Here is a 21783-nt window from a genome sequence, read left to right as displayed (position 1 = left end):
TCTACGATTTCTTCTTTTTGAACTTGTCATAATGCTTTTTCGATCTCAATCGACTTTTAAATCGTGTTCTTTCTATCTGTTCTTTCTGTTTGTCACTGAGTTGGCCTGTTCTTTCAAGTTCCTTTATCTTTGCTCGAAATCTTCTCATTCTTCTATTCTGTGCTTCAGCATGTTTTTCCCTAAACATTTTGTACCTCTTTGGATCGCTTTTCAGTTTTTGGCGATATTTTCGCTGTCTATCAGAAAGTCTCTCTTTGTTTTCCTTTAGTTTCTTTGCTGTATCTGTAAGACTTGCGCTTTGTTGTTCGATGTGCTCGTTGGCTGGCGTATGTTGCTCGAGATGTTGTACAGGCAAATTGTCATTTTTTGACGGCAATTGCTGGTATGGAAATGAGCTGTAAGGCCCTACATCTTCAATGTCATCCAAATTTGCAAATGTTGGAGACATGGGCGGCTCTTCGTCGCTTGCTCGACGGTACAGGGGAACAGCTCCGTCATATTCTTTCGATATTATTGCGCCCAGAGAGCAACAGAGCAATCCCCAACCCAGAATAACTACTGTGGCATTTTTGAAAGTATGCATACCTAGATGTGGGTTTTTTTGAATGTGATGATGGAGAGCACGAAAGCTAATAAGTGAGGGACTTTGAAATTGCATTGCTACACAAGGCTGTGTATTTCATACAGCCTGGTATTCTTATCTTCGCCCTTTACACAATTGCGTATTTCATTTCAAATGCAAATCAAAGGGACGAAGTAAGATGACAACGGAAGTATTCTTGAGACTTCTACATAGATTTCTTTCGCTTATCTCTCGATCTTCTATAACTTGCGCTCCGATCTGCTCTTTGATGACTAAGCTCCAATGATTGCACCTCATTAATCTTCCCAGTCTTTTCCAGCGCTATCAATTGTTTCATAGGAGTTAGAGCTTTACCGAAAATTTTGTAGGCCTTCTTCGGTCTTGTTATCTTGAAGCTTTGTCGTTCTGCTCTCCTTTGCGCCAGACGTGCTTCATTTTTTTCTGGGTCCTTTTATTGATATTTTGAAATTAGCAATACACTCAAGTGTATCAGTACATCAGTCATCTTACTTACAAAACGCAATCGCTTTAAATAGTTTCGTGCCTTCTTTGCCGTTTCATTTTTGCTATACTGTGATTCATCCTAGATCATTCCGAGTATAGCTACAGTTAGCACAGTAACCGTAAAAATATCCGATTTTTTCAACATAGTTCTCACCTTTCTTGGTTGATAGACATAAGGCACTTTATGCTTCCTTGGTCTTATTGCTTTTCCATCTTGACTTTCAGAAACGTTTTGATCCCCTGATTTGTCAGCAGTTACGGACGAGGACGATTCTTGGGCGGTATATTTATCTGCTAATTGTTTAGCAAAAGGTTCATCATCAAAGTTAAAAAACTCATCCGAAGGTGGGGATGGTGTATGAGTCCTTTTGATTAATCTTAACGTGCTTCGATATTGCCATTGAATGCAAGACACTTAGAAAGCTGAAGGAGAATGATACAACAGGAGAGACGTGACCGCCCAATCATATCTGTTGGTGGTAAGAATCGTAAAAGAGAGAATGTGTATTCTAAGGCTAAGGAAGGCGTCGTCAGCATCTGGTTTCGGGGATATGGGACGAGACAACATGCCAAGAGCATTTTGAAGCAAATAAACAACGAGTTGCAACATCTCACGTCTTCAATGTCGGCCAAATTTGCAAGCGTCGGAGACATGGGCGCTTCTGAATGAACAGCTTATCTACATCTGACCCTCTTACCTGGACCAACTTCAATTTGAGTAAGGTGATAATCATAAAACCATAAGAACCTTCGTAGTCCAATTTGCTAGATTGTAATGATGGAGAGCTATGAAGCTTCACTATCAGAATTTTCAAGTTGCATTCTTTTAAAATGCTGTGGGATACATTGTGTTTTGCACAGCTCTGTGCATGCATGCCTGTCAGGTGGCTGTTTGCATTTCTGTAGCTGACTATTAATCCGGTAACGGGATCGGCAATAGAATAGATTGAAAGACAGTTTTGGGAAAGGATCAGACACATTTTAAACCTCTATATATTTTTTTGTTTTGACCTATATTTCTGATTAGCCGCTTTCTTTACCTTTCGTTGATGAGCAAGCTCCAATTTTTGTTGTTCGTTGATTTGACCTGCTTTTTCTAGCGCTATCAATTGTGTTAATGGAGTCAGGGGTTTATTGAATATCATATTGTTTTTCTTATAATCTGTTCCCTTCTTCGCTCGTGCAGCTTCTCTCCTTCGAATTCGATATGCTTCATGTACTTTTGGATCCTAATACAGGTGTTTGAACTCATCTCAGCAATACATTTATGTGCATCAAGGCTCCAGTCATCATACTCACCAAACGCATTCGCTCTTGATGACCGCGTGCCCTCTTTGCCGAATCATTATTAACATACTCTGAATCCATCTAGAACATTCGAGTAAAGCTGAGGTCAGCACAATGTTTGTAAGATCATCTGGTCGTACACTCAATTGTTACGTTCCTTGGTCTGTAGACATAAGGTTGTTTTCTTTTCGTTGTCTTTGAAGCATTCGCATCGCTGTGTTCAGAAGGGGTATGATCCCACGATTTGCTTGCAGAAGCAGGTGAAGATGATTTTTTAGCAGTAAAAGTGTCCGCTAAGTGTTTGGCAAAAGGATCGTCATTGAAGTTGAAGAAATCGTCAGAAGGTGGCGATGCTTGAGACCTTCTCATTAGTGTGAAGCTTCTCTGATTAGTGCCATCAATTGCGAGGCACTCGGTAAGCTGAAGGCAGGCAATGATGAAGAAGAAATGTGTCCACTCAATCATACTTGTTGGCGGTAGAGATCATGTAATTTGGTGCTATCAGATACAGAGTAATTAAAGGCATCATGGGCTTCTGTCTTCCGGGATATGAGGCAGAATACTATAATGTATCAAGAGTGTGATGGTCCTTTAGCTAAGCCGCGATTGCCACCTGACTGACCGGGTTTTGCTTCTGCATTGTTCTTTTTCTGATATCTTTTATTGGATAAGTGACGTTGTCTTCGTAAATGTTTCAATTGTGCATCGTGTGTTTCATTGAGCGTTCCACTTTTCTCCATTTGAATCAAATCTTTCATCGGTAATAGATTTTCGCTAAATTTCCGATGTTTTCTTCCTGATGGAAGATTTGCTTTTTGATTCCTGCGATAGTCTTTCTTCTGCTGTAAATAAATTTCGCGTTTTGCAGGATCCTGATCGCACAACCTTCGTATCAGTTTGGTTGCTATACTTTTCTGTCAAGTTCCACTCACCGATCGTATCTCTGCCTGACGAGCACGCATTTTTATTACATGCTCATTTGTGCTGTACTCTGAGGCTTTCTATTAAGGGCATAAAATTCACTTTCAGCTATTGTAGAATTCTTTCGCCAAACGTTCTGCCATTACTTACTTTTTTGGGCCTATAAACGTATGGTTTCTTTGGTTTCGAGCTCGCTTCTTCTCCATGTTCAACATGTCTAGGTTTGCTAGAGATAGGATATCCTTTTTTGATAGAAATGGGAGATGACGGTACCTGCTTTACAAACGTATGAGCTAGTTCATGAGCAAAGGGATCATTTTCGAATTCAAAGAATGAGTTAGATGGAGAAGAAGGCTGAACACTTCTCCTGACAAGAATGAACTTTTCGATTGGCTTTGTTCTATCTGTCGAGCAACATATGAAGTCTGATTTAAATATAAGCAGAAAGCAGCAAATAAGGCAAATGAACGGAATCTTGATCATGGTTGTCGTTTTGAAGTGTGACTGGGTAAGATCATTTTCACATTCACTAGTAAAAGATTTCAAGATACTTCGGGGATACTTGAGCGTATCGGAACGAAAGAGACCCGGCTGAAGTAGTTCAACGGATGTTAATATGGAGCTATCCGTAGAAGTCATAGCAATGTTCGCGTTACTTTTATCAAGAAAGACATTTTCATTCTGGGGCTTGAAAAAGAGGGCGACATAAGCATCTGTCATCGGGGATATAGACGGAATGCAATGAACTCAAGAGTGTGAGGATGCTCTAGCTGAGCCTAAACTACCTTCTGACTGGACGGATTGTTTTTGTGCAATAAGCTTTTTTTGACTTCGCTCATTGGATAATCGACGTAACGTTCGCAAATGCTTCAATTGAGCATAGTAAGTTTCAGTGAGGGTTCCATTTTTCTCCATTTGAATCAAATCTTTCATCGGCATCAATTTTTCACCAAACTTTTTATACTTTGGTTTTTGTGGAAGACTTGCTTTTTTTTGATAATAGTAGTTTCTTTTATTTTGTAATTGAGCTTCTCGTCTTACGGGATCCTAATGACAAAGAAATGAATTAGCTCAAACGTTGATAATACTGCAATCTTTCACTCACCGCTCGTAATTCTGCTTGATAAATTCGTACTCTTTCTGCTTGCCAATCTTTGATATACTCTCCTTCTTTCTGTAAGGTAAAAGATGTTTCTTTTGAAATAAGCGGCTGTCAAGTACAAATACTGAATTCATGAAGCCCGCTCACTTTTTTAGGTCTATAAACGTATGTTCTATTTTTCGTTTTTCCTCTAGTTTTCTTCTTTCCCTTAGCTTTCGAAGCGGTTTCTTCTCCATGCTTGATAGTCGGAGCCTTGTTCAAGCTGGGTGATTCTTTATTTACAGAGGTAGGAGAAGCTTGATCTTGCTTTGTGAAGGTGTGAGCTAATTCATGGGCGAAGGGGTCATCGTTGAAGTCAAAGAATGAATCAGACGGCGAAGAAGGTGTGACACCTCTCTTAAAAAAGATAGATCTTGTGGGTGTCCGTTCCGGATTCTCATAAGAGCATATCGCAACCGATGTGACTGTTAGCAGAAAGCAGCAAATACGGTAGAGGAAAAAAGCTCTGCTCATCATATTTTCTTGGTATTGGTGCGGTGAAGAGGAATGTCAGTTTCTGTGTATTATCAACCTCTTTCAGTACATTCCGGGGATGTCTAAGGGTATGAAAAGGACATGACCCGACCGATACACAAAAAGTCGTACTTAGATTCAACGGTCGGTTAAATGGGGCTGAGCGCTAAAGCCAAGAGGTCTAGTACAGCTTTTGAAAAACATAGCAATGTTATTACTTGGCTTTCTTCTCGAGGATGATCATATTACTCGGACGTTTCGTACTCACATCATACAGTGAGCATGGAGCTGATGTTGTTCTGTATCATCCCAGAAAGCTAATCTTTCTTCTTAGAATTTCGATGCGTGTTCGTCTTTGTGTAATATCTCTGATTGCGTTCGTATCGTTTTTGTCTTTGATAAGCGAGTTCTTCGGTATGATCTTTATCCATATTTCCTTCTCTTTCCATCTCTAGCAAAGTTTTAAAAGGTACTTGTATTTTTCGACGTTCTCTACTCACTTTGCCTGCTTTTGACAATACTTGAGAATGAGCAATGTGTTTTTTATGTCGATATTCCTGAAGTCTTTTTGGATCCTAAAATTTGATTTGAGATTTAGTAAACAGAATTTCCCTTTATGTACATTGCTTCAATACCTACAGCCCGTATGTTACTTAAATATTGGCGAAATCTTTTTGCTGTTACTGATTTAGCGTACTGTGAGGAGTGCTATAGATCAAGAAGGGTTAGAATTCAGAATATATAACATGTTCGAAAGATCAAATGTATCTTTCTTACCTTCCTCGGGATATAGACATACGGTCGATTTGAAATCTGTAATTTTGACGCAACCTCTTCATCTTTCTCCGTATTGGTTGCATAAGCAGTACCTGAATGCTGAGGTTGAACGGCTGCATGACCAATTCCTGAATGATGAGGTTGAACAGTTGCTTTTCCATATTTGCTGGCTAACTCCTGTGCAAATGCATCGTTCTCTAGATTAAAGAATGAATCTGAGGGAGAAGATGTTTCACCTGCTCGCTTAAGCCATTGATCGTTAGCCGTTACCAAGTTGGAAGAAATGATGAAATAGATACAAATTACAAAATAGACAACACATGCCGATAGCATGATTATATGATGAGGTCAGCTGGACATGCTCTTGAGTAAAGCCTTTTAACGAGCCAGATAAGACCATTTCGGGGTTATTTTTTGTGTATTTCAGCCGAATGGCTTGGTCACTGCGGCAAATAATCAATACGGATGACCAACAATCAATATCGTTCTAGCACAGCCAATCAAATGACCTGTTTTGCTATGATCCTGCAGCGGTGATCGGAAAAAGCGGTAAGAGGATGAAGAAGAGGCGCTAAAGATAAAAGACTGACGAAGTGCCTTAGACACAACGTGGGCAAGCGGATAAACATAAAGATAATAATAGAACACTGATGAAATGCTGAAATGCACTCTTGACAACGGGAAATCCGAAAAAGAGGAGCGGGCATCATTCAACGTGGGGTACAGTACTATTCATTGCAATTACCAATTATCTTCTCTCGCTTCTTCACAATCTCAATCATTTTTGTCTTGGCAATAAAGTGGGGTACCTGCTGTGGTTCCTGATTTACATTATTTTGTATCATTGGCTTATCTTTTTGTTATTTCAAATTGTAACCCTGCCTTTGCGTATTCACTTTTTTGCAGTCAGGACTGCCACTTCGTAAGCAACCCCCACAAAGCAATACAGACACAACCACGACCAATTGACATAAAAAGCAATCATTCTCTTTCACTTCCTTCCACCATCTCCAATCTTTCACCCCACTTCCTTTCCCCATCAACCATGTCGAAAGACGACACGAAAGGCTCATACAATCAAGACACAGTCGTTCATACTGCCACATTCAACGATGAAGAACGCAATCAAGCACCAAAGAATGGTTTACCCAACCTAGCAGAAGAGCAATTACGACAAGCAGCTTTATCAAATGGCATCAATGAAAAGAAGTTGATGCGAAAAGTAGACTTTCGATTGGTTCCTTGGTTGAGTGTTTTGTACTTGTTGAGCTTCTTGGACAGAAGTGCGATCGGAAATGCTCGTCTTTATGGATTAGAACAGGAATTAGGCATGTTGGGTACAAACAAATTTGGAATTGCAAGTGCAGTTTTCTTCTTTCCTTATGCATTATTCGAAGTACCGTCAAATATCCTTTTGAAAAGGCTTAGACCTTCAGTATGGTTCCCAATTATCACTTGTTTAGTCGGAATTTGCATGTTGTCTCAAGGTGTAGTTTCTTCCTATCATGGTCTTTTGGTAGCACGTTTCTTCTTGGGTGTAACGGAAGCTGGATTGTTTCCTGGTGCAAACTTTCTTTTATCTGGATGGTATCGTCGTTCCGAATTCGGTTTAAGAGCAAGTCTTTTCTTCAGTGCTGCAACGGTCAGTGGTGCATTTGGTGGTTTATTAAGTGCTGCGATTCATAATATGGACGGAGTAGGAGGTTATTCGGGATGGCGATGGATTTTTATTATAATTGGTTTGGCAACATTTTGTATTGGTATTCTTTCGATTTGGTTATGTGAAGATTTCCCGGATACGGCAAAATTTTTAAACGAAGAAGAAAGAAGTTTTATCATTCAAAGATTACAAACTGATCAAAAATATTCGGCTGCAGGTGAAAAGTTCACCATGAATTCGTTTTGGAAAGCCATTTTCGATTGGAAAACGTGGGCCGGAATGCTTATCTATATGGGCGTTGATGGTGAGTTAGGGTTAGGGTTTAGAAACAGAAGGTTTGCCGTGTGATGGCGCCGGCGCGCTGGTAATCAAGCCGTCCTCTCTTTTCAGCTTAATAAATCGGCGCCGTATCACCGTTACAATCTTTGCCAATCTGGACTTTCGTTGGATTGATATTCTGACAAAATGCTCTCTCTTTTTCACACAGGTCCACTTTATGCATTTTCAATCTTTACGCCTTCTATCGTGAAGGCTTTAGGATATTCTTCAACAAGAGCAAATTTGATCTCCGTTCCAATCTACGCTTTCGCTTGTATTTGTACGGTGGTTGTAGGATTCTACTGTGATAGAAAAGGACATCGTGCATTAGTCAATATGGCAATGATTTCGATCGGAATAACGGGATATGTTATTTTGGCAGCAAGTAGAGTTCCGGGTTTATCGTATTTTGCGATCTACCTAGCCGCTGCTGGAATTTATCCTTGTATTCCAAATACGATTGCTTTAACGTCTGCAAGTATTGAAGGAACATACAAACGATCTGTTGTAATGGCATGGATTATTTCATTCGGAAACATTAATGGTGCAGCAACTACAAATGTTTATTTGCCTAAAGATGCTCCTTGGTATCCAATGGGTCACGGTATCATTATCATGTATTTGGCTATCGGTTGGATTGCAACTGCAGTCTATTTGTTCGGTTTACGAAGAGCAAACAAACGACGTGCACAAGGATTATGTGATGAAACAATCTTGCAAGATGATGAACAAGTTTTATCACATCGTCAAGATTCTCCAACCGAATCTAGATCCGATGCAGAAGGTACAAATACAGCAGTAAACGCACTTTCAACTGCAGCTGCAGCAAATAGTACTTCGATCGAACAAAATATTGATCCTCTTTTGTTCCAACAAGCTCAAGATGCACGAGAAGAACAAATGCAAAAAGAACGTCAATCAGGATTATTTGGAAAATTCAACGCTTTACGACGCAGATTTGGCGAAATGGAAGGTGGAACATATGCTACCGGATCTGAAGCAAGAGCTCACAAAGGTGACGCTTACAGTAAATTTGTATACTCATACTAGACTTCACAATTCTCTCTTTCTCTCTGTTCTCTCTTCGCATCTGCATATAGTTTCACATCATGGAATGAGATTTTTTACTCCCTTCTCTTTCGTGGCTGCTGGAAAAATTGCTATTTATTACAATTGCTGACAAAGCGTGATAATATACTTGATTATGTCTTTTGGGCTATAAAAGCCTTCCTTTTTGTTTTGGTCGAGATTCTATACCGTTCGATGTGCTTCAGCCCGAGCAGATGTCGACGTCTCTTCATCTAAAGCGAATGCAGTTCCCGATCCTGATACACTTCGCCTTCTTGCCGGTCTGGTAGGTGTCGCTGAGGTTGTGGTAGAATGAGCGTCCGATGTCAATTCAGAGTCTGCGGCAACACTTTCAGTGGGAACTGCCTTTGCTTGGAGGTATGCTTCCCCTTGGGCTCCTTCTGCTGCAATAACATCCTTAAGCCTTTCCCGATCTTCCTCTGATAGCGTTCTGAGTTCGGGTAAAACACGTGAAGCAAAGAAGCTTTTGGCAGCTTGTGCTCCATGTTGATGATATATAGCTCCCACCAACGCTTCCACCGTAACACCACGGATCTTGAAAAGACCAGTCTCTTTTGCACCTTTTTGTCCATCATTTACTGCTGGAGTCCATCGCATCACTTCTCCCAACTTTAGTGCTCTTCCTACATAATCTCCAATGATAGATGTTTGCAGCAGAGTGTCTACCTTTTCAGTCTTTAAAAGATGTTCATTACCCGGATGTTGAGCGAGAAACAAATTTAGATAAAACTTCATCGCTCTCCTTCCCAAGAATGCAAGTCTTCGATTGTGTCCTGCCAATACGCCCTGATCCCAACTTTCATGCGTGATCATTTGCAGAGCAACATCATCTGGTAATGTCAAAGTAGGAAATGCTTCTGATAACCATCTTTGTACGGATTGCGTATCTTTTGCCGCTGCTGGTGTCATACGAACGTTAAATCGTGGAACGGTCGAACTTTCCGATCCGTATGTTGCCCTTCTGTTTGATGATCGTGCAATGTCTCGCGGGGATGATGCAGATGGTGAAGATTGAGAAGGAGAGGTGTGAAATGAATGAGCAAGGACTACTTGAGTTGACCTGGAAGAGGAAGCGATAGAGGATGATGCAACATTTTGAGAAGTACCATGTATTCTTCCGGCCGTTGCCAAACCATTTTTGAGCGCCTGTTTGGCAGCTGATCTGCCTGTAACAATCATTTTTGTGTAAAGTTGTTGATCACTTTATGAGCTGTCGAAGTGATGATGATGAAGAAAGTGAATTTAAATGAATTGTATCCTCTTTGGTAATCTTTAGCTTCGATACCAAAAATGGCCGGTAAAAGTCGAGAAAAGAAGAAAAGCCCGGCTCACGTGCCGAACACTTTACAAAGTGCTGAAGTCACACGAATGTGCGCACGCGTTTTTTGCCAAACCACACAGGCTTAAGCTTCACACTCTTCTCTGCGCTGCGCCGACGCAACAAAATTTTAGGATCTTTATGGGCCAGAGTCCTTTGTGGCCTTTTACTAGGCTTCTAGGCCAGAATTGGCATCATTCATCTTTGGCTCGAGGCTTGAACGTGCTGCTTGAACTTTCTTCGCGGATTTGGTGTCATACGCCACAACTCCCATCATCAACCTCAAAGTTGTCAACAATGGCACCAGCAGCGATCGATCAGAGTTTATCAAATCCACCAAAACCCATGAATTGGGCAGATGATGTGGATGATGATGTTACGCCAGATGCTCCAAAGATTGAAGAACGTGATGAAGGAAATGGAATTAAAGTGATTACAGAATATAGAGTAAATCCCGAAGGAAAAAAGGTAAAGATTACAAGAAGGATTCGTAGAACTTTGGTTACCACAAAAGTGAATGCTGTTGAAGCAGAACGTAAACAATGGACCAAATTCGGACAAGAAAAAAATCGTGCTGCCGGACCGCATTCCAGTACAACATCTGTAGGAGAAAGTATCCTTCTCAAGATGAGCGCTGGAAATTCACAACAACAAGAACCAGACAAGGATGACGTTAGTGCAATGCGTGAACAGCTTGCCAAAGCAAAGATTACTTGTCGTTTATGTAAGGGTGATCACTTGACATACAAATGTCCTTATCGTGATACTTTAGAGGCTATTCCAGGTGCTGCAAGTACACCCGAAGCAGATGGCTCTCTCACACCAGCAGCTACTGATCCAACAAATCCCGCCGTTGCTGCTTCGGCAGGTGCAAGTGGAAAGTATGTTCCTGTCCATCTTCGTGGAGGTGCTCGTGGTTCAGGTGAACGAATGAGCGGACCAGGAGCAGGAGGAATGAACAGAGATGAGATGCCAACTTTACGTGTTACAAACTTGAGCGAAGATGCCGATGAAGAAGATTTACGTGCAATCTTTAGCAGATATGGTCATGTTGCCCGAGTATACATTGGACGTGATCGTGAGACAGGAGAATGTAAGGGATATGCGTTTGTCAGCTTTATGGATCGCGAACATGCTGATATAGCAAGACAAAAGGTTGACGGTCGTGGTTATAGCAACTTGATCTTGTCTGTTAATTGGTCTCAACCTCGTGGTGAACGTCCAGCTGCATAGTAGAAGTTATGATTGACTTCAGTTTCTCCCCATCGTGTATTCTCTTACCCTTTCATCCAGGCTATTTGCCAAAATGCATGCGTATAGCAAGTGACTATGAGTGTGTTTTAGGTGCAATGGGTGGATTAAGTATTCAGCTAAAGAGATTCAAACGTACGATTGAACATACTGCCTATATTGTTTCCTGCATTTCAGGTTGTGGTAATTCAGTAAAGGAAGAGCCGAACTGTGTACATGCGTGTGTGTGTTGTGTGGCTCGGTACGCGTGTGTAAGCGGTCAAAGTGTCTTTCTTTTGTTAGGCGTGTGCGTGAGAGTATTTTATGCAAAGAAGCACTTATTTTCCGTCCGAACGTGGTTGAAGTATTTTTAACTTGGGGTTTGAGTGTGATCGACATGCATCTTTATTGGAGTACATCCTTTTCCTCCACCATCACCACAGCCGTACAGAGCTGAATTCGGCAAATAATACGAAACAAAAAGGGCAACTGCAGATAGGCTCACTCTTATCGTGTAAGCAGGTTGCAAGACGACATTCTCCACATTTCAACGCAATTACCTCCATCCGAGAATAGTATATAGTCCATCAATGGTCACAAACACATCTTCGTCTGGGTCCAATGCGGCCGTTCAAGTGAGCGAACAATCTGATGAAGGTCCAGCATCACCCTATGTAAACTTACGCAAACAGGCAAAGTACGTTCTGATTGGAGGATTTGGTGTTTGGTATTGGCAAGTTCACCTACATATTCAAGATGCTCTTCAAGGTTCACAATATACAAGATCGGTTGCGCTTCTATCGATCGCATTATATGTTTCAACAATTTTGATATTTGCTTATGTGATTTTATTGCCTGCTCGTGGACAACAAGTTGATTATTTACAATGGCAAAAAGATTCAAATTTAAAAACAGCCATTCCAGCTCTGACTGTTTGTATCGTTGCAGGTTATGTGGCGCTATTCTTTGCTCTTAGCCCAATCGTTGCACCTTTACCACCTTCTCCTGCATTCTCACAAAGATTGCTGGAAGCGGCCGATCAAGCAGGTGGAAATTTACAAAAAGCAACTGCAGGTGTACAATTAATGTTATCCGATGCTGCACGTTCGTTTGGTTTAAACAAAGGTGCAAGTTCAAAATTACAAAAAGGAGGGGGATTAAATTTTGATGTTGATCTTTCTTCTTTGATGAAAACTCTCAGATTACCAGACGGAGATGCTCTGGCTGGTCGATTAGGCGTTTCAAAAGAACATACAACACTCCTCATGCAAACGTTGGAAAAATATCAAAGACGTGCACAAGCATGGAAAGAGAACAACGTAAGTGTTTTGGGTTGGACAGGTGCAACGTTTGGCAGTGCAAGTGCGTTTGTGTTTTTGTTTGGCGTTGCAGGTCTTTTAGGTTTGTTCACTCCAAAACCACAAAAGAACAAAAGGGCAATGCTATGAATGAATCGGAGCATGACATCATTGACATACAGTCGTGATTCTTTGTCTTGATTGCGTTTCATATCTCACTTTCTCTTTTCCTTTAATCATCTGTATGTACAACATATATCCAAAACTTATCTCTTTTTAATTCAAATTAGCATACCCAATTTCAACCGGCCAAATTGACATCATATTAAGTTCTTTTTCTCTTAACGGCTTTTTCCCCGCGGTAAACTTCCCTTTTTCTCGGTTCCGTCCCCCTATCAAAGAAAGATGAGTCTGTTCAAAGACGTGATGGATACCCACGGCTCCTACCATCTTATGTCTGAACTCTCGGCCGGTTCATCTTTAGGGGGATGAATGTCATCTTTCATTACAATCATCTTGTACAGATACGCAGTTCGGAGCAGTCAAAGCCGCTTTTCGAGACTGAAGATGTTGTCCATTGGGAGCTTTGATTGCAACCTTAGTGCAGATATTGAGACAGTATGTTTAAACCTCGGCGATGAATGAGCAGCTGTCATGGTATTTCTTCCTCGCTTCGGTGTTAATTGCATGTCAATTTCTTAATCGGTTGCCAAAAGTCAAGGTAAAGCCAAGTCCGGGTAAGAAAGACTAAATTTTAGCCCGACTCTAATTTTTAAAACTCGCGCTATTTTATTATTCACTTCAATTGTTGCTTTCAAATGTTGTACTTTTTGAATGCACGGGCTGTTTAGAAGATTGACTTCATCTTTTACAACCGTCCATCATCCATCAAAATGGCTCCAAAAAAGTCAAACACGAGTGTTGCCAAGAGCACAATCAAATCAAACACACCTGCTGCCAAACCAAGAGCAACATCATTAATCTTGATAAGCTTGTTGTCAATCTCAGTAGGCATTTTCGTTCATAGTCGTACATTACATTTTCCACGTTACAAAAATGCAGAATATTTAATGACTGCAAATGTTGCAAAGCTACGTTCTGAGCTAGGCTTACCGAAATCATGGCCTGGCACAACCATCTTTGATCAATATGGCGGAGAAGCTTGGCGTTTTCTTTTGGTATTGGTAAACTTTTTCAAAGATGCCATTGGTGAAAAGCTTGGTCAATCAATTTTACTTTTGATCACAAGTGTGCTTGGACCTGTTGTTTTGTTCTTCACAACTGAATCCCTCAAAGATGGTCGTCATCCTCTCATCTCTCCTGGCTTTTTGATCTTTGTCCTTTCTTTGGGTCAACTTATCCTCGTTGCTGCTGCATCGTCTATTGTTCTCGTACCGGCATACGCATATACAAGATGGCAAGAAGCATCTTCGCTTGTACATCCATTACCAACCCCAAATGCATGGAAGATCGTTCTTGGATCGATTTGCAATATTGCTGCTCTTTTGATCATCTTTTTGACAACATTCACACCTCCCGGTACAATCGCATTCACACATGCAAATATTTTATTCCAATTTTTCCCAATTGTACTGGTTCCTTTGCTCTTTGTGCCAAGATCAAAAACTGTTGTCTCAACAGCTGGATCTGCCTCTGCACGTGAATCACCAAGACTTTTGGCAGCATCAAATTATCAATTATTATCGTTCATGGTTATCCCAATCTATTGGTTAGGATTATACTGGGGCGGAAAACCATTATTCCATGCAATCATTCACGACCTCGATTTCAAATCAGACGGTCCTTACCTTTTATTTTGGGATTTGATCGGAGTATTAAGTGCAACATACGCAATCGTTCAAATTGACGCAATCGTTGATGGTGCAAAAGTTAAACAAGGAGGAGAAAGAATTCATTCTCGTCGTTTGTTCTTGGAAGATGCTGTGCTGGGTTTACCAATCGTGGCCTTACTTGGTCCAGGTTGGGCAATCTCTCGTTACTTTCAAAGACGTGAAATCTTGGCGGAAAAAGTTCGTTTTGGCGCAACTGCTAAAGAAGATTAATCGAATTATCATCCTCATAATAGCTAACCTGCTCTTTGTTACTGCCCCTTTGTACTCCCATCACACGCTTGCCCTGCATTTTGCTAATGGAATCTAAGATGATTGTGCTGATGCGTGAGTTAGTAGTAATCCATTGAGAAATCTAGTGGTCAGTCTGAAGCTCTCCACAAGTATCCGCAAGTCAACAAGATCATTCCCTTCAAGTGAGTGTATCTGCTGGCGAACATTATACTGTCGAACAGGTGAACGATGATCTATTGAAATCATAGAACTAACAACGACAATCGAGATGCCCTTCATATATATATACATACATTGAATATGCGTAAAAGCTAACTCCAATTTCTTTCGCTTATTTTGCATACTGTGCTGTCCATTGACGGCTAGTTTCGATGGCGCTGTCAAGGTGAATGGAGAGGTCAGCATTTTATACCTTTGACTGATCCATCACTCTTACTCACCCTTTCTCGTCTGTTTTGTAATGCTCTGCTACATCGTTTGCCAGCGGATCATCTGGGTTGGGTGCTGAAAGTAGTGCCTGAATCGACAACAAGACCGTACGAATTTGTAGAGCTGGCGACCATTTGTCTGGGATGAAGAACGGTAGATGTGATTAGCATTAAAGCCAATATTGCTTAAATAGAGATCATACTCACCCTTCAAGATATCCAAACAGATCCGTCCAAGTTTATCTGAGACGAGCAAAAGAGGGCAGAATGTCAACATGTGTGATGTGCAAACAGCTGGATGCCTGGTACCCACCTATATTTGGGTGATAGATCTTTGTCAAAAAGCGAACTTTTGGTGGTGCCATTGGATATTCTTCCGGTAAGAAAAGTTCTAGTTTGAAGGAACCACCTGTAAAGAAAGGAATGGAGTCAGATTTGCCAATCATGTGATCGATCGAAATGTAGTCATTGTCTCACCTTCGAATGGACTTTGTGATGGACCAGAGATTACCACATCAAAATATCTCAAATTGTCCTCATGTGGTGTTGCTACGATTCCTGGAGCTGGATCGGCTACCAGACGTTCAGTTTCCTGATTGTGAAGGGGGATGATTAGCATTAGCATTCAAATAATCCTTCAAAAGTATCCGAGCATGGTCTTACCTTGATGATACGCTTTGGGAGCGCCATGATGTACGACTGACTGTGTTTCGAATTGCAATATTGATGAGATATGTGAAATGCAAAAGATGATGTTAGAGAACAAATAGCTTGATGGTATCGAGTGGAGAGTGAAACAGTGCTTGCCAGGCATTGTATGCGTTCATGCGTATATCAGTCCATTCACTACGCCCTGAAAACTTCGCGTAGGCCTGTGCGTCAAGGCGTTTGGCTTCATTTGACTTTGAGGGAAACAACCCCCCGCACCTCTAGAAGAGAGTGAAGCATGTGCAATCAAGATCAGTGGCCCTATCTGAATATGTTGCAAAAGACTATATTCTATTCCTACTCTTCAAGCAGATATGTGTGATTGGATATATGTGAATTTGATTGACACATGACATCTGTACATGGCTGTCAACTAAACAATGAGTGTCCAACAATGAAAAGTACCCGGTCTTGTCGAGCGTAATCTGTTAGATACTTCATCCTCTTTCATCCGTCTTCCCCTCTTCTAAGCCTCTACTCATAGCTCATGATGTTTGCTCGGGCATTTAAATTGGATTGAATTGAGCTCCCTTCTCCCTAAACGAAGATAGCGGGATGTAGGAATAGCGTATGCAAGACCACAAACATTCACCCGCAATCAAGCACTGACGGCGGCTCACCTTTCTCTCAAATGACATCCCCGCGGTCTTATACTTAGAGTAGTTAAGCGGATTTATCTGCATAATAGAAGACTTTTCTTATACATACACGCTTACATTCCAAACGCGTTCGCAGCGCACTTAAGGGAGCGTGTTTGTACAGATGCGTTTTTGTTGGCCGGAACGCGTGAACCCAAAAAGAAAGTTTTTTGTCTCCTATTGACTGTTTTATTGCGGAAAGAAGAGAGAACGAATCAGTTTTTTTGAGTAAGCAAAGATCGCGTGGGCTGTAACGGCTTAAGCGTGTACAAAGTCAGTGTTTTGTAGATTATTTATCCTGCTTTTATACACCGCTCATTTGCACAAAATCTTCACTCACTCAAAGGCTACGATTCACTGCACTACGCCACACTATTCTTTCACCAGGGTCGGTAGAAAAATGCCGTCCGCGGTTTTGTTAGTTGGTTGGTTGGTTAGGATGATTTGACGGATGTTCCCTTTCCATTATTCTATACCATCATTCAAAAAGAAACAAAGAACGGTAAAATCATTTGACCCTATCTGGGGTATATGGTCAATCTATAAGGAAGACCTCCATTGCCTGTCAATCATTGCAATTGGGGTTCACTTCTTATCAAAGCGGAACAGGCATCTCAAACACTGCCTTCTATTCAACTTAAGCCAACAAACGCCTTCTTGCGCCGGTGAAAGAGAAATCAACAACACAACTCGAGCAGCATATAAAAGCACTGTCTTTCTCGACAACATCATACCCAATCAAACAAAGTAAGGATCATCTGGTATTGGTTCCTTCATTTCACCTCCTAAAACGAAATAGCTGTCGAGCATAAGGCCTTGACAACTTATCACCAAAGACAGGAGATCCGATTAGGGGAAAAGTCTTGACATTTCGGGACTTCTTCTCATAGAAAGATTGTTGAACAAACACAGCATCGTGTTACGTTTACCTTCTTTCCCATCAACTGTTTCGAATATCCAAACACGCCATGCCTGGTCAGACTTTACCACACAAGCGAACCACTTCCGACGCCTCCAGTGCGACAACCACTCCAACACACAAACCAATCCGTGTCATCAGCGGTGGCGATTACGCAAATCATAAATCACAACCAATCGTAAGCGTTTCACCTCCTCAAAATTATCAACAGTTTGAAAAGGAATACAATATGGCAGCCGCTACTCTCAACCCAAACACAACACCTTATTCCAACACAATTTCTGAAGCGGAAATGAAAGCATGGGGAAGATCAAGAGGTGACAGTAGCAGTGCAGGTAGCTCACCCGATGCATCCGAAGGTCAAGCTCCAAGTCTGACTACAGGATCTACTTCCGCCTCTGTTGAAAGTTTGGAATCCGTGCAAGATCAACACCAAAGAAGGTTGATGCATGCTATCATGGACGAAAAGCTAAAAGCACAAAGAGCTCTGGCTACTTCCAATGGTACTAAGCATATTGCCAATGGAACAACCGGACATCCGCCCACCTCATTCGACAGCTCTGCCGACGGCACGCAACTGGTTCACAGTGAATTTGCTTTCTGTGCTAATCAGAACTACCGATACACCTCACAACATCCACCAGGAGCACCTCTACCCGATCCAATTGAGGAAGAGCCAAGCTATGTTATTCTATTAACAACGTATGTGTCTTACTTGATCCTGATCGTGATTGGTCACTGTCGTGATTTTGTCGGCAAACGCTTGTTCCCTAAATCGTATCGCCACTTGGTCGAATCGAATGGTTATGCAGCCCTTAACTCCGATTTTGACAGTTTCTACACGAGACGACTCAAAGCAAGATTGGACGATTGTTTCTCGAGACCCGTTACCGGTGTTTGTGGTCGTACAGTCATGACACTTGATCGTACAACCGATGATTTCTACCAATCCTTCACGTACACAGGTGGAAAGACACGCACTTTGAACATCAGTGCATACAATTATTTGGGATACGCCCAATCGCATGGTGGATGTGCGGACGCAGTATTGGAATGTTTGAAGATGTACGGTACCAGCTCTTTCGGTTCAAGATTGGGCGCTGGTTCGCTTGATTTGCAATCACAAACCGAAAAGATGGTTGCACGTTTTGTTGGACAGGAAGATGCGATTGTTGTTTCTATGGGTTTTGCAACAAATAGCACCACAATTCCAGTCATCGCTGGTCCCGGTACATTGCTGATTTCTGATGAGCTAAATCATGCTTCTATCCGTTTTGGTGCCCGTTTGAGTGGCGCTCATATTCGTCAATACCGTCATAACGATATGCGTGAGCTAGAGAAGCTTCTACGTGAAAGTATCAGTCAAGGTATGCCACGCACGCATAGACCATGGAAAAAGATCGTTTTGCTGGTTGAAGGATTGTACAGTATGGAAGGTACTTTGGTCAATCTACCCAAATTGATGGAATTGAAGAAGAAGTACAAGTTCTATCTCTATGTCGATGAAGCTCATTCTATTGGTGCTCTTGGTCCACGTGGTCGAGGTGTTTGTGATTACTATGGTATTGACCCTAAATCGGTTGATATCTTGATGGGCACATTTACAAAATCATTTGGTGCAGCTGGTGGATATATCTGTGGTCCAAAGGCACTCATTGACCGTATCCGTCTAACGAACCATGCCAACGTTTATGGTGAAACTTTGGCTCCCCCAATTTTGACGCAAATTATTGCCAGTATGGCTGGTATTATGGGTGTTGGACGCAATGTACAAGAACATGCTCTTTTGCCTCCTTGGTTCGATCTACCGCCTCGTATGTTAGATGGCAGTGAAGGAAAAGAACGTCTACGCAGATTGGCCTTCAATGCACGGTATTTGAGTTCAGGTTTACGTAAACTTGGATTTATCGTTTATGGACATCGTGATAGTCCGATCGTGCCTTTGTTAATCTTCCATCCTGGTAAGATGGCATTATTTTCACGAATGATGTTAGATCGATCAAAAGCTTTACCGCCTTCTCAACGTTTTGCATCGGAAGAAAATGAAGAAGAATATCAACGTCAACGTGAAGAAGAAACTAGATATCTTCATGATCCTACCGCAAGCGCAAAAGCAGACAGACCGCTTAGACCGCCAATCGTCGTGGTCGTGGTTGCATACCCGGCGACACCTTTGATTTCGAGTAGAGTGCGTTTCTGTGTTAGTGCGGCACATAATGTGGACGATATGCAAGCCGTCTTGCGTGCTTCCGATGAAGTTGGATCGGTTTTGAGTATGAAGTACGGCTCAGGCGGAGCGGGTGGTAGATGGACAATTGATGAAGTTTTAGCAAGACCTTTGGATTTGGTCTCATGGGATGGACATACGCCTTTACCAGCAAAGATGTAAAGCAAGAGGGTATCACCTCCCACCTAATACCCAGGACAGTAGCGGTTTCCCTCGTGTATTTTCCACATCAAACTCTCTTATCAATAGATGGTTTTCTTTATCATACAGATTTTTTTCATAATCATTATTATCGCAAACTTTTCATATTTTGGATTTGAATCTCATCATTGTGCAATTAATTAAGTAAGGAAAAAAAAAAGTCTGAAATTATGCTATTCTATGTTAAGAGATGATAATGTACAAGATGTGTAGGTATTACATGATCAAATTGTCCATCAAAAGAGTTGATCCAGGTTAATTTGCTGTCTCACTTTTCTCTGCGGTAGGACTTGGACTTTCAGTTGGGCTATTGGAAGCGTCATTTGTGCCTTGTTCCAAATCTTGACTAGGGGCAGCGGCTTCTTCACGAACTTTTCTGATCAACAATCCTGGCCAATACAGCGCCCAAACGCCAATTGCGATCACCAATGGTAAAGCATCAAGTGTGAAAGTGAAAATTTCATGTGTATACAAATATCCACCGTATCCTTGAGCCATTTCAATAATACGATAAACGCTTCTAACCAAAATTCCAATACTTGAGATATACAACAAATCCAACATGATCACAGTTGGTTCGCTGAAATTGAAGATGTTGAATCGATGTCCATCTGGACGTTTAAAGATGAGACGATAATGTGCCACCAAAATCAGCGCAGTAAAGAGTAGGTAGGATGCACCTTGAGCCGAAACACCAGCCAAAAAGACATTATTTCCTGTATTTGCCGTTTGGTAATCATTACTTGTTTGCATTCCACCACCTGCGGCTTGAACGCAAAAGGTACAAACGTCCGAAGTGACAAAAATGATCTTAACCCATCTTGGTGGAATGAAAAGGTATTGTGATTTCCGTTTAACATTTGATGGTCTTTCACCTTCCAAAGCGGCCGTTAACCTTCCAAAAGCGATATAATTGAAAGCCAAAAATGCAGCCGGTGAGAGCACAACGAACAAATACATCACCGTATACAGCGATTCATTATGTTGACTTGTACGCATTGGTATTCTTAACCAATAACCTAAAGCGGCAAAAAATGTTCCGATTGGGAGTGTGAGAGCCCATTTTTGTGGTTTACGTTGAAGAAAGAGAGTATGATAAAATAAAACCAGACACAAGACTGAATAGAGAACACCGAAGATTGCATTTCCAGCCAGATTTGGAACGTAATCAAGATATGAATCAGGCTGAAGTTCAACTGCTTTTACTAGAGTTGGAGCAGTGAGCGCCACTAACACCACTGTGGAGGTTGACAATCTTGACCCGATCATCTTTTGCTATCTCGTCACACACAGAAAGTTGAACAAGTGACGGTGAATATGTGATGGTAGAGAAAAGGAAGATGGGAATGTTGTATCTGCTTAGCATCTCGAATCCACTTTGATTGGATGTATGATGCAATCACCATATGTTACATGTACACGGTATGGCCTCATTCCCTCTCCGCTTTCAGGTCCACGGAAATTAAATCGAGAAACTTTCTCAGGCGTTCCTTACAACAGGCGCAGGGCAGGGCAGGGTGAGAGTTAATGCATGTGTGTAAGCAAATCTGCAAACGGGTTTATTCGCGCGGAGAATTATACAATTCAATTGTATACGCCGTACCTACGCTTTTCGGTGTTCAATAATGGGATATCGGGAATATATCATATAGAGATCCATGGAATTCAAATTGAAAGAGTACACAATGCTATATGCCAATTCACAATTAGTAGATAGCTTGGGCCCTGGGACAGATCTTACGTCCGAAAGAGGAGCGGGCACTAAAGTCGCTCTGCTTTTCTTACCCACGCTTTACGCGATTGCTGCTTTTCTCCACCCAATGAGAAAGAGAGCATTCAAGCAAAGAATTGTAATCAGATTACGTATTCATTCAAAGTGGGAAAATCAAAACACTTCAAATGTACAAATTGACCACCATCAATACATCAAATGAAATGAGTGGTCAGAGGGAAGAACAACAACAGCCACTGTTGGCAG

The 21783-nt window shown here is 41.5% G+C and overlaps 10 protein-coding genes across 10 annotated transcripts; 5 read left to right on the top strand and 5 right to left on the bottom strand.

Annotated features, from left to right (window-relative positions):
* Window position 1: 1 nt before the first annotated feature.
* FA14DRAFT_186013 (uncharacterized protein) lies at window positions 2–595 on the bottom strand (the record flags this gene model as incomplete). Its single annotated transcript, XM_025501493.1, has 1 exon — window positions 2–595. The coding sequence occupies exon 1, from the start codon at window positions 581–583 to the stop codon at window positions 2–4; it is 582 nt and encodes a 193-aa protein (XP_025352535.1). The 5' UTR covers window positions 584–595.
* Window positions 596–788: 193 nt separating this feature from the next.
* Window positions 789–6063, bottom strand: FA14DRAFT_192473 (uncharacterized protein; the record flags this gene model as incomplete). Its single annotated transcript, XM_025501937.1, has 16 exons — window positions 5688–6063; window positions 5550–5618; window positions 5411–5485; window positions 4545–4793; window positions 4401–4469; window positions 4081–4342; window positions 3446–3699; window positions 3307–3375; window positions 2997–3246; window positions 2528–2667; window positions 2387–2455; window positions 2128–2316; window positions 1786–1852; window positions 1242–1501; window positions 1098–1166; window positions 789–1031 (listed from the first exon to the last, which is right to left on the bottom strand). The coding sequence occupies exons 1-16, from the start codon at window positions 6018–6020 to the stop codon at window positions 789–791; spliced, it is 2667 nt and encodes an 888-aa protein (XP_025352534.1). The 5' UTR covers window positions 6021–6063.
* A 393-nt stretch (window positions 6064–6456) lies between these two features.
* FA14DRAFT_86322 (MFS general substrate transporter) lies at window positions 6457–8759 on the top strand. The gene is made up of 3 exons (XM_025503006.1): window positions 6457–6609; window positions 6743–7651; window positions 7835–8759. The coding sequence occupies exons 2-3, from the start codon at window positions 6901–6903 to the stop codon at window positions 8713–8715; spliced, it is 1632 nt and encodes a 543-aa protein (XP_025352533.1). The 5' UTR covers window positions 6457–6609; window positions 6743–6900; the 3' UTR covers window positions 8716–8759.
* On the bottom strand, window positions 8538–10126 carry FA14DRAFT_162427 (uncharacterized protein). Its single transcript, XM_025499602.1, has one exon. It carries the CDS (start codon window positions 9931–9933, stop codon window positions 8917–8919), a length of 1017 nt encoding a protein of 338 aa, XP_025352532.1. The 5' UTR covers window positions 9934–10126; the 3' UTR covers window positions 8538–8916.
* A 96-nt stretch (window positions 10127–10222) lies between these two features.
* Window positions 10223–11448, top strand: FA14DRAFT_150537 (eIF-3 RNA-binding subunit). Its single transcript, XM_025497440.1, has one exon. It carries the CDS (start codon window positions 10370–10372, stop codon window positions 11303–11305), a length of 936 nt encoding a protein of 311 aa, XP_025352531.1. The 5' UTR covers window positions 10223–10369; the 3' UTR covers window positions 11306–11448.
* A 420-nt stretch (window positions 11449–11868) lies between these two features.
* On the top strand, window positions 11869–12750 carry FA14DRAFT_126588 (uncharacterized protein; the record flags this gene model as incomplete). Its single annotated transcript, XM_025496756.1, has 2 exons — window positions 11869–12415; window positions 12512–12750. Coding segments are annotated over 2 exons (786 nt in total), but the record flags the coding sequence as incomplete, so codon positions are not given.
* A 685-nt stretch (window positions 12751–13435) lies between these two features.
* FA14DRAFT_162426 (uncharacterized protein) lies at window positions 13436–14769 on the top strand. The gene has a single exon (XM_025499601.1). It carries the CDS (start codon window positions 13494–13496, stop codon window positions 14661–14663), a length of 1170 nt encoding a protein of 389 aa, XP_025352529.1. The 5' UTR covers window positions 13436–13493; the 3' UTR covers window positions 14664–14769.
* A 69-nt stretch (window positions 14770–14838) lies between these two features.
* FA14DRAFT_162425 (putative ubiquitin-conjugating enzyme E2) lies at window positions 14839–15854 on the bottom strand. The gene is made up of 6 exons (XM_025499600.1): window positions 15776–15854; window positions 15590–15704; window positions 15426–15521; window positions 15320–15355; window positions 15125–15251; window positions 14839–15061 (listed from the first exon to the last, which is right to left on the bottom strand). Exons 1-6 carry the CDS (start codon window positions 15800–15802, stop codon window positions 15016–15018), a joined length of 447 nt encoding a protein of 148 aa, XP_025352528.1. The 5' UTR covers window positions 15803–15854; the 3' UTR covers window positions 14839–15015.
* A 1815-nt stretch (window positions 15855–17669) lies between these two features.
* FA14DRAFT_127028 (PLP-dependent transferase) lies at window positions 17670–19766 on the top strand (the record flags this gene model as incomplete). Its single annotated transcript, XM_025496773.1, has 1 exon — window positions 17670–19766. The coding sequence occupies one exon, from the start codon at window positions 17670–17672 to the stop codon at window positions 19764–19766; it is 2097 nt and encodes a 698-aa protein (XP_025352527.1).
* A 150-nt stretch (window positions 19767–19916) lies between these two features.
* FA14DRAFT_175059 (RTA1-domain-containing protein) lies at window positions 19917–21323 on the bottom strand. The gene has a single exon (XM_025500573.1). It carries the CDS (start codon window positions 21072–21074, stop codon window positions 20061–20063), a length of 1014 nt encoding a protein of 337 aa, XP_025352526.1. The 5' UTR covers window positions 21075–21323; the 3' UTR covers window positions 19917–20060.
* Window positions 21324–21783: the final 460 nt, after the last annotated feature.

The sequence above is a fragment of the Meira miltonrushii genome (assembly GCF_003144205.1).
Source record: "Meira miltonrushii strain MCA 3882 unplaced genomic scaffold FA14scaffold_5, whole genome shotgun sequence".
In the NCBI taxonomy this organism is placed as follows: Eukaryota; Fungi; Basidiomycota; class Exobasidiomycetes; order Exobasidiales; family Brachybasidiaceae; genus Meira; species Meira miltonrushii.
This window is presented reverse-complemented; position numbering and strand designations above follow the sequence as displayed.